A 16,213-nucleotide genomic window follows, 5' to 3' on the forward strand; every position below is an offset into this window, starting at 1 on the left:
GTAAAGTAACTTCGAAGCTTTAGCTTTTGCATGTGCTCTTGAGTGTGTTTGAAATCTGGGTTTTTGTTTGAGTTGTACATTTAGGTGGTTTTATTTTTTGTTCTGGGGTTTGTGGTGGATTTAGGTGGAACTGCCGTGGATGCTGATAAATCAAAGGCGGCGGGCACTGCACTACGTTCGAAGAAGCGTCCTACAAAGCTGACCAAATCGAGTTCCAAAGCCGCTTGGGGAAAGCTTCTTTCCCAGTGCTCTCAGGTGGGCTTTTCTTATTTCCCTGTGCTTCCTCCGAAATCTGGATTATTTTGATGCGATCGTTGCTCTGTTTGGTTTATTGGGAAAATCCATGGAGAGGAAAGAATTACATTTTGACGGCTGTTTGTTACTTGAACGTTTCCAAATAGAATCAATATTTTATCTTGTTGCATTCTCCTGGGTTTTCTAAGCAATCGAGCCAGGACTCTGGGTTTTTTGTATTGAACTTTTGAGATTTGGTTGAATTGGTTATACATGATTTGTTAAATCTTTTATTGGGTTATGCATGATTTTTTGAGCTGTGACTCCCTTCTCAAGCCTGCATTTGTTAGATCTGCTAGGCCTGATAAAATTGTTTTGGTTGCCTTCTTTATGGTGGGTACCTTTTGTCTGGAGTAGCAGTGTGAAGTGGGGAAGTTTGATTTCTGTTCAAGTAAGTTGAAATCACGAAGGGAAAAAGTAGGCATGGATCAATTACTTTCATTTGGAATGTGACCCTGTAATTCTTCTCATTAGGGAGGTTTGCAATTGGACTGGTAATTATTGGATAAGTAGAAGATGAGACTTTACAATGGCCTTAAACTTGATATGCTTTTTGGCGATAAATTTGTTACTACCATTTTACTTGAACTTAGTCTTGTTTGCATTTATAATCTTTTTAAGAATATCCTACGAAAAAAATGATTGCTTTTAAGACTAATTTATATTTTGAAAGAATAAAAAGGGAAAGGGGGTAAGAAGCTAAATCAGTTTAAGAAAGTGCTACCAGGGGAAAAGATTACATTGTTACTCTACAGAGAGGGAAGCTTTATAGAGAAGGGTAGTGAAAACAGAATATCATTTGAATGGAGGATAGACTAAAGTGGTACTGGGTCCTTATGGAGTTGCGTTTGGAAATGCATTAGGAGGGGTGGGGAGATTTTTGAGTTTTTTCAGATATGAAGTTGGGGATGGAATTAACATGAGGCTTTGACATGACCTATGGTGCGGGGATCAACCATTAAATGACTTTTCTGTAGTCGTTCTGTATTGCTTGTAGTACGGAGGTGTGGGTAGTTGATTATTCAATATTATATGAAACTCTTCAGTGAAATTTATCTTTTATTAGATCTGTTCAAGATTGGGAATTATTTTTTTTGAATGTTGTACTCTCTCAAAGTGAGACAAGGTGGTGAAAATAGTATTTAGTGGTTCCCTTCCAAGAGGAGGAAGTTTGAAGTTAGGTTGCACTATCAAGCATTATTTATGTTGGAAGATTATTTTCTGTAGAAGAGTTTTTGAAAAGTTAATGTGCCTGTGAAATGTTATCGTGTGGATGGTGGACCTTGGGAAGGTTTTGACTTTATATAACCTAAGGGAGAAATTTATATAAATTTCTGTGATGGATTGGTATTGTATGTGCAATGGAAGCAGGGAATCCATTAGTCATCTTCTCCATTGTGAAGCAGGAAGACTGCAATTTTAAGCCTTGTCAGAGTAGAATGGGGTCATGCCTAGAAGGGTGATGGAGTTATTAGATTGTTAGAGTTCGATTGGGAGATCACCCAGTTTTAGCTGCTTTGAGGACAGTACCTTTTGTTTATTGCAGAGCATATGGAGAGAGTGCAGTGGAAGATGCTTTGAAGATTGTGAGATGCTGGTAGTTGATCTATAGAAGATATTGGTCAAATACTTCATACATGGATGACGATGTATAATATTTCCCAAGTTTGTAATATTTCTGGATTTATGAATTCTTGTACTTCTTTTAACCATTAAAGGGATTCTCTCTCTCACTTATAAAAAAACAGGGTTATCTCATCTATATACATCTTGTGTACTAGGGTTGTGCTTTTAATGAAATGAATTCACTCATCAAAGTGTAAGTAGGAGGAGGAGGGAGGAGGATGACTTGGTGTTCTCATGAGGGGTGGAAGTGACATTACTGGTTCAGAACGGTGGTCTTATCATGTATCCTCTGTTTCATGAAGAAAAAAAACCTTACTCTTCATGTCTTCCTCAATCCGGAGTGTTGTTCAATGCAGGTTTAGAATGCCTGTATTTCTTGAGACATGAGTTTGGATCATGATGCAACCTGCAGAATTGATGGGAAAGTTGCTTGAAGTTCTCTTGTGAGGCTTTTAGTGGTGTGTACTAATTGCTTAGCTTGTCAATTTCTTCTTTCCTTGGCCAGAGTGTCTTAGTGAAAAATTTTCTGGAAGTGTAAATAATAATTTGTCAAAGAAAGCAGAACGCTGCTAATAGGAGCCCAGCCCCCGCCCCAGCTAAGAGCAAGGTGAAAGAAGATGATTTGGTGTACTCTTGAGGGGTGGAAGTGACATTACCGGTTTAGAAGGGTGGTCTTATAATGTATCCTCTACTTATGAAGGAAAAAACCTTACTCTGCATGTCTATGTGGAACCGTTAGTGTTGCGTGATGCAGGTTTAGAATGCCTGTATTTATTGAGATATGAGTTTGGATCATGAGATGCAGCCAGTAGAATTGATGGGAAAGTTTTTTGAAGTTCTCTTGTGAGGCTTTTAGTGGTGTGCAGTGATTTCTTTTCTTTTTTTGATTGGCACCAGATGTCCCGACTAATCCTGGGGGTGCATAGACCCTCGGCAAGGAGTTTCCTGCAAGTGCATATTGGGTAATTCAAGGGAAAAATCCTCTAGTCCGATGGCCCTAGAGATTGCTTGCACCTAAGGGGATTTGAACCTTAGACCTAGGGGAAGTATACCCTCAAGCCCAAAGCCTTTACCACTTGAGCCAAGCCCTAGGGGTTTGGTGTGCAGTGATTTCTTAGCTTGTCAAATTTCTTCTTTCCTTGGCCAGAGTTGCTTAGTGGAATCTATGGAAGTATAAATATTATCAAAGAAAGCAGAAAGTTCCTAAGAAGCTCCCCAGCAACCCCCCCCCCCCCCCAAAAAAAAAAAAAAAAAGAGGACCACCCACCCAGCCAAGACTCAAGAAGAGCAAGGTGGAGAGTATGGTTGTGAGTCCAAGACCCTTGGGTGTGTTTTTTACTTACCAATCAGTGAAAAAGAAAAAAGAAAAGAATAGCACAACTGAGAACGTGCCTTTCCTTTTTTGTTTTTGGTAACATTTATCCTTCGAAGAAGGTATTTTATCCTATCCTTTTGATTTGTCTATTGAGAATTTCTTCTTCTCTTTTTGCCAAAAGTTGTTTTTCCCTTTAATCATTAATGTACTTCCTACCAAAATTTTTTTCATGCAGCCTTTTCAACATATCATTGTTTGTTTTGGCTGATCAAGAAACTAATGGATATTATTGTTGAGATGAAAAGCTTAGTTGAAAAGAATCTGTAACTTGGTTAATGAAACTCGCCCTCTTCCCATCTCTCTTAATCTTAGTTTTTTCCTTGCCTTAAAAAACTTGGATCCTGTTTTTTATTACAAATATATCCTGGAGTCCGAATCTGCTTAATTAGCTTCAATCCTTGTATATTTTGGGGGTGAATTATGGTTGCCACAGTAAACAGGTAAATGAGGACTTGATTTTTATTTCTCATTTCTTACCGTTTCTTTACCTAGAATTTTTTATTTTATTTATTTCTCATCTCTTCTAGTGAGGCAGGCAGGGTCTTAACTTGATCTTGATGTTGTATCATTGCTTTTGAACTAATCTGCTGTTTGGTCCTTATCTTTTCCCAGAACCCTCACCTGTCATTATGTGGTACTACCTTCACTGTTGGTCAAAGCCCTCAATGCGATTTGTGTATTAATGATGAATCCATTAGTGCTAAATTGTGTAGATTCAAGCACATAGAGGTTGGTTCTCTTTACAGTGCAAGGACCTTGCTTATATATTTCAGATGACTCGTAATACTACTGACCTGTTTTTTTTTTTTTTTTTTTTGTTGAAAATAATTCTGGATAGCGTGAAGGGTCATCTGTTACATTACTGGAAGTCACTGGGGGAAAAGGTGTCGTGCAAGTAAATGGCAAGACCTATAGAAAGAATTCTAGTGTAATTCTAAGCGGAGGTGATGAGTTGGTCTTCAGCACTTTTGGGAAGCATGCATATGTATCCTTTAAACCACACCCCCCCCCCCCCCCCCCCCCCCCCCCCAAATTTTTTTACAGTGAATCCCATCGTGGGTAAAGCTGTTTAATTTATTTATTTTAAAACATCCCCCCACCCTTCAGAAAAAGAAGAAATCCCTTTGTTTTCTTTTGACGTGGTGGCTTGGTGTGATACAGTTGCTTCATGCAATCTTTTTTTTTCTCATATGGATATTCTATATATTCCTTGACATGAAATCAGATCTTTCAGCAGCTCACCAGTGATAATTTAGCTGCTCCTGTAAGTATATTAGAAGCACATAGTGCTCCAATAAAGGGGATTCATATCGAGGCAAGATCTGGGGACCCCTCAGCTGTTGCTGGAGCATCAATTTTAGCTTCTTTGTCTAATTTGCCAGAGGAGCTAACCTTACTTCAGGAACCTGCCAAGACTGGTGAGGATGTGGAACAGAATACTGAGATATCCACGCTACCTTCTGGATGTGGAGGGTCAGATGATCATACTCCAGACATTGACTTGAAGGATAGTGCTAATGATAATGATCTTGCCGGTATTTCTCCAAGAGAGAAAACTATTGTTCCATCCCCTGATGCTGTCAATGAGAACCCTAATCTTGCTAATCTTGGATTGGATCCTTTTATGGACTCTGATGTTGGAAAAGTCCCTCCAGCAAACTATGAATTAAGGCCACTATTGCGGATGCTTGCTGGTGCATCTTCAGATTTTGGTTTAAGCAGCAGCATCTCTAAAAGACTTGATGAGCAGAGGGAAATGAGAGAAATCCTTAAGGATTTTGATCCTCCATCAAATTTGATAAGTAGGAGGCAAGCATATAAGGATAGATTACAACAAGGAATTTTCAGTTCTGACAATATTGAAGCCTCATTTGACAGTTTTCCATATTACTTGAGGTATAAAAATTTACTTTTATTTTATAATTAGGTTGTACGTCATTTGAAACTTATTTTAATCATTGCATATGCTTTATTTGGCAATGTGTTGCACATTCCATGCCTAGGAAACTACACAAAGAAAGAAAAAGAAAAAGGCATATCGTTCCTGTACTTCCTTGTTTGATCCAGGCTGATAGCCTGATATTGCCCGTACATGTTACATATCCTGCTGTACATTGGAGACTTATCTTCTTTGAATTATGTGTGATGTGGCAGTGATACTACCAGGGATGTTTTGATTGCTTCAACGCATGTTCATTTGAAATGTAATAAATTTGTGAAGTATGCCTCAGACCTACCTACTGTGTCCCCACGTATATTACTCTCTGGTCCTGCAGGTAATCTGCCATTTCTGTGTTGATGTGATTCCTATGTTGTGCGTGTTGAAGTTTTTCTACTCCTAATCCTGGATGAGACATTGTCAATGGAATTTTATAGGTTCAGAGATATATCAGGAGACTTTGGTAAAGGCGCTTGCCAAACATTTTGGCGCTAGACTGCTAATCGTTGATTCTCTTCTGTTGCCTGGTGTAAGCTTCCTTGATGTCTTTATATAATTTTCTCTTTCATTTTTGAAATTTACCTCCTCTGTGTTGTAACGATTTTATTACTGTCTTTTAAGCTGCAATTTTCTGTTAACAAAAGCTGTTCTACATTATTGTAATATAAGCTTTTGGTTGGACCAAATAATTATCAGTTTGCATGCATCTTACCTTTTTTTTGCACCCTTGCAAATAATTTTAGGGACCACCACCAAAAGATTCTGATTCTGTGAAAGAAGCTTTGAGGCCTGACCGAGCATCAATTTTTGTTAAACGAGCTGCGCAGGCTGCTGGGTTTCAGTTTAAGAAACCAGCTTCTAGCGTTGAGGCTGATATTACAGGTGGATCCACATTAAGTTCTCAGGCTATGCCGAAGCAGGAGGCATCCACTGCATCATCAAAAAGCACTACACTCAAAGCAGGCATGCTATTCCTCTGCTCTCTTCTGTAACTATAATATATGGATGATTGATTATCCATGTGCTTGGTTACTATGCTATGAATGGTTGTATCATTATTTATTTAGTATACACATAATTTATTGCTGCATCATGTAAAATTTACAGGTGATAGAGTAAAATTTGTCGGTACAATACCTTCTGGAGTTCCTCCATTGCCTAATTGTCCGCTAAGGTATTCTTTTTGCATGCTATAAACCGCATACCATTTATTATCATATAAGGATTGATTGGGGATTGGGGTTTTATTTTGTGTATCAGGATCTGGTACTAATTCTTTGTATTGAGGGAATGATTAGTGATCTTTTGTATTAATTTCTTTGATGCAAAATTAAAGGTATTTTGTGTAAAACACCTATGTTGTTGCAAATTTATTTATTTGTATTTAGTTCATCCCTAAGCAGGGGACCAACAGTTGGTTGTCGTGGCAAAGTTGTTCTTGCTTTTGAAGAAAATGGTAATTCAAAAATTGGGGTTAGATTTGATAAATCAATTCCAGATGGCAACAATCTCGGTGGCCTTTGTGAAGATGACCATGGTTTCTTTTGTTCGGGTGATTCCTTTGATCCAGATCTCCTCTATTTTCTTCATTTTGAATCCTGGCTTTCTATTTGTTGCAGTTTTCTGTTGTCTTGTGTGACTTATTGATACTTTACTCTGCAGCCAATAGTTTACAACGCTTAGATGGTTTTGGAGGTGATGATATTGACAAGCTTGCTATTAATGAGCTCTTTGAGGTAGTTCCACTCTTTACTGGTCTAAGTGGTGGTGGTGGTGGTGTTTTGGAATCAAGATTGAGATGTCTCGTGTTTGTAGGTTACTGCTAAAGAAAGTAATGTTGGTCCATTAATATTGTTCATCAAAGACATAGAAAAGGCTATGGTGGGTAGCTCGGATTCATATACGGTCTTAAAGAGTAAGCTCGAAAATTTACCAGAGAATGTTGTTATAATTGGCTCCCATACCCAGATGGACAGTCGTAAGGAGAAGGTAAGAAATTGCTTGTTTTCCTCTGTTGGGTTGTTTGCAAATGTAGGTACTGACATTCTTGTCCAAGATTTGTATTTAGCCTGCTGAAATACTGTTCCTACTTAATGTTTATGACTCCCATTTTTCCAGTGCCATCCTGGTGGGCTTCTGTTCACTAAGTTTGGAAGCAACCAGACAGCTTTGCTTGATCTTGCTTTTCCGGTATGCTGACCTCTGCCATTTCTCTTTTCCCTTCTGCCCTTTCTGCTTTTGAAGTAATTGTAGCACTTGGGTGCATGTGTGCATCCATATGTATTTGTTTGGGTGTCTTAGCTCTGTTCTCTAGCCTATAAAGATTGTCACTAACTTATATATGTAGATGATTCTAACTAGTGTCTCAATTTGTTATCGTGTATATACACTGCATGCAATACCTAACATCTCCTTAGTGGCATAGTTTTTCAGAGTTGTCATTTTCGTATATATGTTTGGGAAACTTGAAATATCTCTTGCAATTGCACATTTGCTGATGTCACGCTGTTTTACTTGTTTTTTTTTTCCTTCCCCCATCTAGTTAGTTTAGCTCATGGTAGATAATTGTCCAACAATGATAGATGACATGCGTGAAATTCAGCATGTTAAGAAATGAGCTATGCAGTCCTCTGACTACAGTTCTATTATGTAGCATAAAGGCAACCAAAGCAGATCTAGCACCAGTATTTTCCTTCCCCCTCTAGTTAGTTTAGCTCATGGTAGATAATTGTCGAACAATGATAGATGACATGCACGATATTCAGCATGTTAAGAAATTAGCTATGTGGTCCTCTGACTACAGTTCTATTATGTAGCATAAAGGCAACCAAAGCAGATCAAGCACATGTCTATGGATTATTCTCAAATTGGTCCACTTGAGATGATCCTCACAGATCCTGTATTAATTAGTTGAGATGGCTACAGAAAATGAGTCTTATTTTGCAGATGAATGACTAAAGGATAATGGTGGTTGTGAAGGATGAGAAGAACCTGCAAAATCACAGCTACAGTTTTTAAAATAATCAGTGATCACCGTGTATTAGGTGTGGTTTGGGCAATTCTAGAAAAGACAAATTGAACTAATTTGTTGATAATCATTGACTGTTTGCCTTAAAAATAGCAAGGCCCTGACTTGAAAACTCTAACCTGGGAATTGATCAGATTATGATTATTTATGAAGAATTAAGGATAAGAATCACATGAAATAAATCCTCGCATGACTATGCCTTAGGATCTCTTCCGCACTTTTTTCTTTACTTTCACCTCTATCAATTGCCATTATGTGTTATAAATTTTGGAAAATATTAATCTCTGTTAAGGTTTAATATTTCTTTGGAGCTAAATTATTCAAATAACCTTGAAGGGAAGTAAGCTCCATTTCCTAAGTTTTTCAGATAGCCTTGGAAAGAAGTAAGCCCCATTTTCTAGGTTTCATCCGGGTAGCCTTCATCAATCTTGTTTTAATTAGATTTTCTTCTTTGGCCAAAAAGCTGAAAGGTGTATTCTTACTTTTCCACATGTCAATTCTGCTTGGTTTGTATTATGGTATTGCATGGCTATTTGGGGACCATGATTATATAGGACTGTGGAACTTGACATGGTTCTCTTCATGAAATGGAAGTTGGATCATTTAAGATTTTGGGTCTGTTGGTGGCATTAAAAAATAACCTATCAAGGCTTGTGTGATTCCTCTTCCTCTAGGATAGAGTTGAAATTGGCCTTCAGGACGAGGAATGGTTGGCTTTTAACACTGATAGCATTACCTTTGCTTTGAGTGCCATGATGGCAAGGCAGCCACCAATCTGATTTCTGGTCACTACTCTGTTTATGGAATACAATCTTGTCTACTGCACATAAAATTTGCTATTGGATAGAAAGTTTATTATACGATCTCTCTCCCTCTTTCAATGCAAACAGAGATAGACATGCACTCACACATATGCACAATGGTCGATGTTGATCTAAATGATATGGTTACTACTTTAATTTCAGGATAATTTTGGTAGATTGCATGATAGGAGCAAAGAAATCCCAAAAGCAATGAAGCAACTCGCTCGACTTTTCCCTAACAAAGTGATGGTACAACTGCCTCAGGTATGGGGCCCACCTTCATCTATACTGCCATGATGATGCTGTTATTTTCTGAAAATATTTCATATTTCATAATTCTGTTATTCTTGACAGGATGAAACTTTACTTTCAGACTGGAAGCAGCAGTTGGAGCGTGATATTGAAACTTTGAAAGCTCAGTCTAATATTGTCAGCATTCGCTTGGTGAGTAGCACCTGATCCTATTGTTTGGGGATCTTACTTTCACTCTCCACGTTCCTCTATGCTGATAGCTATTTCTTTTTTTGATAAGTAAATAAATTATATTATCAAAGAATAGGCAAATGCCCAGTACAAAGTATAGTTTCCATCGCTAGGTATGGGCGATGGACATCAACAAATCATGTAGCTCTAAGCCATTAAAATCAACCGCCATGGTCCAAATACAAAGAGTTCTAATAAAGAAAACTTTCAATTCCTCCATCGATCTCTCTGTCTTTGAAGGTCCTTGCATTGCGTTCTTGCCTTAAACACCACATGATGCATATGGGTATCATTTTCCACATCTCTTTTATCTGTTGGTTGCCTCTCAAATTTGTCCAGCTAGCCACTACTCCTACCACATTCTCAGGCATAACCCAAGCCAAGTCAATTCTGCCCAGCACCTCATTCCATAACCCTCTCGCTATCTCGCAATGTATTAAGAGATGGTCCACCGATTCGCCCCCCTTCCTACACATGCAACACCAATCTGCGATGATCACCCTACGCTTCCTTTTTTTGATAAATAAATAATTTTATTGATCAAAAAATGACAACGCTTGAATTACAACTTTGATGTACCACCTAGGTGGGCACAAGGCAATAAAATCTCGAAGGGCCATGTCATTAAAATCTACAGCTATGGGCTATCTACAAAGAGTTCTAAAAAATAACAGTTTAAGCTCCTCTAAAGATCTTTCCTGGTCTTTGAAAGTCCTCTCATTGCGCTCCCGCCACAAACTCCACAAGATGCAAATAGGGATCATCTTCAACATAGCTTTAATCGGTTGCCTGCCTCTTATGGTTGGCCAACTGGCCAAAGCTGCCTCAACCGTTTTTGGCATCACCCAGACCATTGCCGAACGAGCGAATACCTCATTCCATAAAGTCCTTGCCACATCACAATATAACAGAAGATGATCTACCTACTCTCCCCCTCCTTTGCACATACAACACCAGTCTGCGATAATGATCCTTCTTTTCCTTAGATTATCAATGGTAAGAATCTTACCCAAGGATGCTGTCCAGACAAAGAATGAGGCTTTTGGAGGTGACACCCTACGCTTCCTCAGATTATCAGTAGTAAGAATCTTGCCTAAGGATGCTGTCCACACAAAGAACGCAGCTTTGGGAGGTGCCTTATGTCTCCATAACTTTCTCCAAGGGAACTGGGCAGGTGTCTCTTGAGTAAGAGACTTATAAAAAGAGTGCATCGAGAAAGTGCCTTTGGCTGCCGGTATCCACCATAGACATTTCTGCCTAGAAAAAGAATCCATTGGCTCATTCTTCTTGGCTTTTATAGAACCATTTGACATTATGGCAGTGGTAGTGCATTAGTGCTTGTACATTTGTCCCATATTTGGGGCCTAGTGGGAATTAGATATCCATTCATGAATAATATCTGAGGTTGAATAGTATGATCTCTCTCTCTCTCTCTCACGCACGTGCATGTGCAGACGCAGGACAAATGCATTCATAGACTATGTCTCATCAGCTTCAGGAATCCTTAATATTTGTATTTCTTTGAAATTTATTTTTGTTATGATAGTCAGATTGTTTAGTTTTTGTTGACTTTGTGCTATTGTTGGATGTTAACAAAATAAGTTTTGGTTTCAGGTTCTAAACCGAATTGGCTTGGATTGTCCTGACCTTGAAACTTTGTTTATTAAAGATCAAGCCCTTACTACTGAAAGTATGTATTCTTTGTCTCAACCTTTGTTTCTTCAATTTATGCGGGGATCTTCACTGTGATATCATTTTTCCTTTACTTATTCTTATGCTAGGTGTTGAGAAAATAATAGGATGGGCTCTAAGTAACCACTTTATGCATCATACTGAAGCGTCAGTCAAAGATGCTAAACTTGTGATTTCTGCTGAAAGGTAGTACAATTCTTTTGAGTTGTGGTCATCATTGTTTTGGAAATTCATAATCAAATAGTTAAAAAATGGTTTACCTCTCTGTTTCCCCATGTTAACATTGCTCATGACTGTTAATTTGCAGCATTAAGTATGGGCTGAACATTCTGCAGAGCATTCAAAATGAAAGCAAAAACTTGAAGAAATCACTTAAGGTAAAGTTAACATCTACTTATTGGTGGTTCTCACAGATTCAATTGTCACCTCTCCCATTCCTTTCTGGGAATGAAATGTACTCCCCCGATTTGTTTGTACTTTATATTCTGTTTAAGCTCAAAATTTTTCAGGATGTGGTTACTGAGAATGAATTTGAGAAGAAACTTCTTGCTGATGTTATTCCACCAAGTGACATTGGGGTTACTTTTGATAATATTGGGGCTTTAGAAAATGTAAAGGATACTTTGAAGGAATTGGTGATGCTTCCTCTTCAGAGGCCTGAATTATTTTGTAGAGGGCAGCTGACTAAGGTGAGAGGATCTATATATGTGTTTTCACTAGTTTCTCCTACCTATATTTGGCTAAGAAACTATGCTTTATTTTCCCATGTACACCTATTTTGGATCTCTCTTTTGGGGGGTGGGGGACTGTGATTCACCTTCTTAATATAATTACTCATGTGACAGCCATGCAAGGGAATATTGCTCTTTGGGCCTCCTGGTACTGGGAAAACAATGCTTGCAAAGGCTGTTGCAACTGAGGCCGGAGCAAATTTTATCAATATATCAATGTCGAGCATTACTTCAAAGGTATTTATGGATATGAAAAGGTTGTCTGCACTCTATTCTGTTGCTTCTTCTGAACTTCTAGTGATGTCTCTCTATTGCTTGCAGTGGTTTGGTGAAGGGGAGAAGTATGTCAAAGCAGTTTTTTCTTTAGCTAGTAAAATTGCTCCTAGTGTTGTCTTTGTTGATGAGGTAAGTTTAATGCATCGGTTTTTATTTATTTATTTATTGATAGATCAGTTTGATCCAAACCTTGCCCCACCTTTTTGTTTTTTTTTTTTTTGGGGGGGGGGGGGGGGGTTCACCACAGCCCTCATATAAGCTTCTCCCTCCTCTCTAACAGAGAAAAAACTGTTCACTTCAATTATTTTTACAGGTCGATAGCATGCTAGGAAGAAGGGAAAATCCAGGAGAGCATGAGGCTATGCGTAAAATGAAAAATGAGTTTATGGTGAATTGGGATGGTCTGCGAACAAAGGATAAGGAGCGAGTGCTGGTACTTGCTGCTACCAATAGGCCTTTTGATCTTGATGAGGCTGTTATTAGGAGGCTTCCCCGGAGGTAAAGTAATCGCTTCATACTTGTCATCACTTCGTTCCATTACTATTTGGCACAAAACAAGTTTCATATGCTTTCTGCATGCAATTGTTGTGTACAGACTGATGGTCAATCTGCCAGATGCACCAAATAGAGAAAAAATTCTGAGAGTTATTTTAGCCAAAGAAGAGTTGTCACCTGATGTTGATTTGGAAGCAATTGCAAATATGACTGATGGATATTCTGGGAGTGACCTAAAGGTTCCCATTACTTCTTTTTTTTTTTTTAATCTGCTCTCCTTCAGCTAGATAATTTATCTCTTTATTGCATTTTGGGTTCATCTAATTACTTTTTTGGTTGTAGAATCTCTGTGTGACTGCGGCACATTGTCCGATTAGAGAAATTTTGGAGAAGGAAAAGAAGGTGAGTTTGACGTTTTTAGTTCAAGGATGTGTTTCTTTTTGGTTTGCTATCTTGGAATATGAATGAAAATTTGCTTTATCTTTTAATGAGGGCATAATAAGCTTAGCCTGACACACCTGTTTGGTCAAGTTTTATCTATATGTTTGGTGCTAATTGTATTCTAAGCTTGGCCACATCCTTTGTCAACAATGTGACGAAAAGCATGCTTCCTCCCTCTCTAGATTCTGTTATATATGCTAGGAATAAACAATAAGATTGGTGATCCATTGCTTTATATTTTGCTTTTGCATTGATTTGCGCTGCGACCTTTTACTTATTCTTACACGTAATCAAATTACTGCCTCGAAAGTACAATATCTTGCAAATATATCTTCTATTTGAAGAAGAGCCTATTTTAAGGTCCCCATTTTAACATATATTATGACTTGGGTCTAGGAGCTTATGAAGATGGTGTCCCAATTGGGACTGTAGGAATTCCTAGAATTGGCTATACCAACATCATATGACATATCTGTGCTATTGATGGTATGATAATTTAGCTTCCTAACTTATTAAGGATATTTGCTAGGATTAGGAATAACTTTTTTGATAAGCGGGATCTTTGAATAGTGATCCTCGATCCTCCTAAAGTCCATGATTTGGATACATGGCAGGCCTGTTTCATTGCTAGTGGTCTAGATGGAGAAAATAGTGGAAGAGGAGTTGGCAGTAGGGTGTTTAATGGGTACAAAATCAGGCCAACATGAAAACTCATTGCTTTGCATTGGAGCTTTGGTCCAAGATGGACAGAAAGATATGATGGGCTGCACAGAAGCTATTCCACTGGAGTCCAAAGGGGTGTCATCGCCAACGAAGGAATCTCTGAAAGGAGAAGGCTCTTGAGAGCCTTGTACTAAGGTGGGTCCAGAGTTTTCAGTTTCATTTCTCGATGGTAATAAGGATGCCTTACGGATGCTGGTAGCTACTAATAAGGATCAAGATTGGGAGTGCAGATCTCTCTTTCTTGAGGGAGAGATGGGGGACTTGATGGAATTGCAATGAGCCACAAGGGAAGGAACTGAGATGGAAGATGAACCTGTTCCTTTAAATTATTTGCCTCCATGTTAGCTTAGCTTACTTTGATTGGGTGATACCAAAGGTGAAGGAGATCCAAGGCTGTGTAGGGGTTGTGTGTGAGGGCTTTGAGGAACAATTTATGGCATTGCTCACTGCCATTGTAGTAGCCGTAGGTCATGCTTAGATTAAGAAGTCAGGTTCCAAAGGGAGGGTGCATTCAACTTCTTTTTGAAGCCTAAGATTGCATCTTGGAATGTCCTGGAGCTTAATGTGGCTAATAAGCATCTTCAGATAAAAAATTTGCTTTGTGAATGGACGGTGGACATTGTTTGCTTGCAGGAAATTGTGATGGAAGTTATTTCCAGAAGTATTGTTCGAAGCTTGTGGATTTGTCCATATGTTGGTTGCATAGCTGGTGGGACTTGACATGGTGCATCGATGGTGATTTTAATGTTATTAGATTCCCAAGCTAGAGATCGGGGCAGAGTGGGCTTCGGCCTGCAATGATGGAGTTCTTGGAGTTTATATTTGATTTGGGCTTAGTGGATATTCCTCTAATGGGTGGAACATGCACATGGTCAAACAATCAAATATGGTCTAGATTGGACAAATTTTTAGTTTTCTCGGATTGGGAAACTCATTATACGAAGTTATGTTAGAAAAGATTACATCTCCTCTGTTCGGATCTTGTTGGATTGCGGAGGTATTCAAAGGGGCGTAGGTACTTCAAGTTTGAGAATATGTGGCTTAAAATTGAAGATTTTGTGGAGAGGGTCAGATAATGGTGGTCCTCCTTCTATCAGATCCATGCTCTAAAAAATTATTTGAAGATATGGAATGAACAATCTTTTGGTGATATAGATGATCAGAAGAAGTCTTTGTTGGAGAAGCTACAAGAGGTAGAGAGTGAAGAGGAGGATAGGGGATTATCTCTAGAAGAACTCTCTTGGAAGACACAGCTAGTTTCAGAACTTTAGAGGGTCACCTTATTGGAGGAGATTTCATGGCGTCCAAAATCTTGGGCTCTATGGTTAAAAGAGGGGGATCGAAGTATGAAGTTTTTCCAAAGAGTGGCCAATTCACATAGGAGGACTACTACCATTGAGATGTTGAACATCAATGAAGTTTTTCCTTTCTGTGATTAAGGAGAATGTTGCTGGTTTTTATGAATAGTTGTTCATCGAGCTGATGTCTTGGATGATGGGTTAGCTTTTGAGACCATTGAGCATTAGAGTGATTCTTGATTGGAGAGGTCTTTAGATGAGGTAGGGGTCTAGTAACTGGTGCGGAGGATAGTCAAAGATCAAGCACTTGATCCAAACGGTTTTTGTATGGGTTTTTTCCAATCCTGTTGGTAAGTGGTGAAGGATGATATGATGAAGGTCATCCAGAAATTTTTCGCATTTGGGAAGTTTGAGAAAAGCCTCAATGTCACTTTTATTGCGCTTATTCCCAAGAAGGTTGGGGCAATGAACGTAAAGGATTTTCGACCTTTAATCTTATGAATGTGGTGTATAAGATTATCTCCAAGGTTCGAGCAAACTGATCGGGGGATGTCTTGGGAAGGATTATATTGAGGCCCCAAAACGCATTTATAAGGGGAAGACAAATATTGGATCTGTTATTAATTACCAATGAACGTTTGAAGAGTAGATTAAAATCGGGCGTATCGGGGTATTTTATGCAAGTTGGATATGGAGAAGGCTTATAATCACATTAATTGGGACTTCCTAATATACTTGCTTGGGAGATGTGGTTTTGGGGAACGGTGGTGCTCATGGATTAGGCATTGCATCTGCACAATAAGGTTCTCAGTTTTGGTGAATGGCAGTCTAGTTGATTTCTTTAATAGTTCTCGAGGGCTAAAGTAGGGGGATCCTTTGTCCCATTTTCTTTTTGTCATTGTTATGGAGGCACCTAACAGAATGATGCTTGCTATGGTTGGAAGTGCCTTTTTTGATTGGTGAAACTAATCGCGGTACTCTTGACATTTCTCATTTGCTGTTTGCAGAT

At 38.7% G+C, this 16,213-nt stretch overlaps 1 protein-coding gene across 2 annotated transcripts in view; it reads left to right on the forward strand.

Annotated features, from left to right (window-relative positions):
- LOC122315265 overlaps window positions 1-16,213 on the forward strand; it is a 28,297-nt gene that overhangs the window by 699 nt on the left and 11,385 nt on the right. Inside the window, exons 3-25 of one of the 2 annotated variants that reach the window (XM_043131086.1) lie at window positions 125-255; window positions 3,908-4,024; window positions 4,134-4,280; window positions 4,521-5,191; window positions 5,450-5,571; window positions 5,672-5,763; window positions 5,978-6,197; window positions 6,342-6,408; window positions 6,623-6,786; window positions 6,897-6,970; window positions 7,050-7,223; window positions 7,353-7,424; window positions 9,228-9,329; window positions 9,420-9,509; window positions 11,163-11,238; window positions 11,330-11,426; window positions 11,548-11,617; window positions 11,750-11,929; window positions 12,086-12,208; window positions 12,293-12,376; window positions 12,561-12,745; window positions 12,843-12,981; window positions 13,085-13,144. In XM_043131086.1, coding sequence (XP_042987020.1) covers window positions 125-255; window positions 3,908-4,024; window positions 4,134-4,280; window positions 4,521-5,191; window positions 5,450-5,571; window positions 5,672-5,763; window positions 5,978-6,197; window positions 6,342-6,408; window positions 6,623-6,786; window positions 6,897-6,970; window positions 7,050-7,223; window positions 7,353-7,424; window positions 9,228-9,329; window positions 9,420-9,509; window positions 11,163-11,238; window positions 11,330-11,426; window positions 11,548-11,617; window positions 11,750-11,929; window positions 12,086-12,208; window positions 12,293-12,376; window positions 12,561-12,745; window positions 12,843-12,981; window positions 13,085-13,144 — 3,257 coding nt within the window. The remainder of the gene's footprint in view (window positions 1-124; window positions 256-3,907; window positions 4,025-4,133; window positions 4,281-4,520; window positions 5,192-5,449; window positions 5,572-5,671; window positions 5,764-5,977; window positions 6,198-6,341; window positions 6,409-6,622; window positions 6,787-6,896; window positions 6,971-7,049; window positions 7,224-7,352; window positions 7,425-9,227; window positions 9,330-9,419; window positions 9,510-11,162; window positions 11,239-11,329; window positions 11,427-11,547; window positions 11,618-11,749; window positions 11,930-12,085; window positions 12,209-12,292; window positions 12,377-12,560; window positions 12,746-12,842; window positions 12,982-13,084; window positions 13,145-16,213) is intronic. The other variant, XM_043131087.1, reaches the window with a different exon arrangement.

This window comes from Carya illinoinensis, chromosome 7, assembly GCF_018687715.1.
Source record: "Carya illinoinensis cultivar Pawnee chromosome 7, C.illinoinensisPawnee_v1, whole genome shotgun sequence".
NCBI lineage: Eukaryota > Viridiplantae > Streptophyta > Magnoliopsida > Fagales > Juglandaceae > Carya > Carya illinoinensis.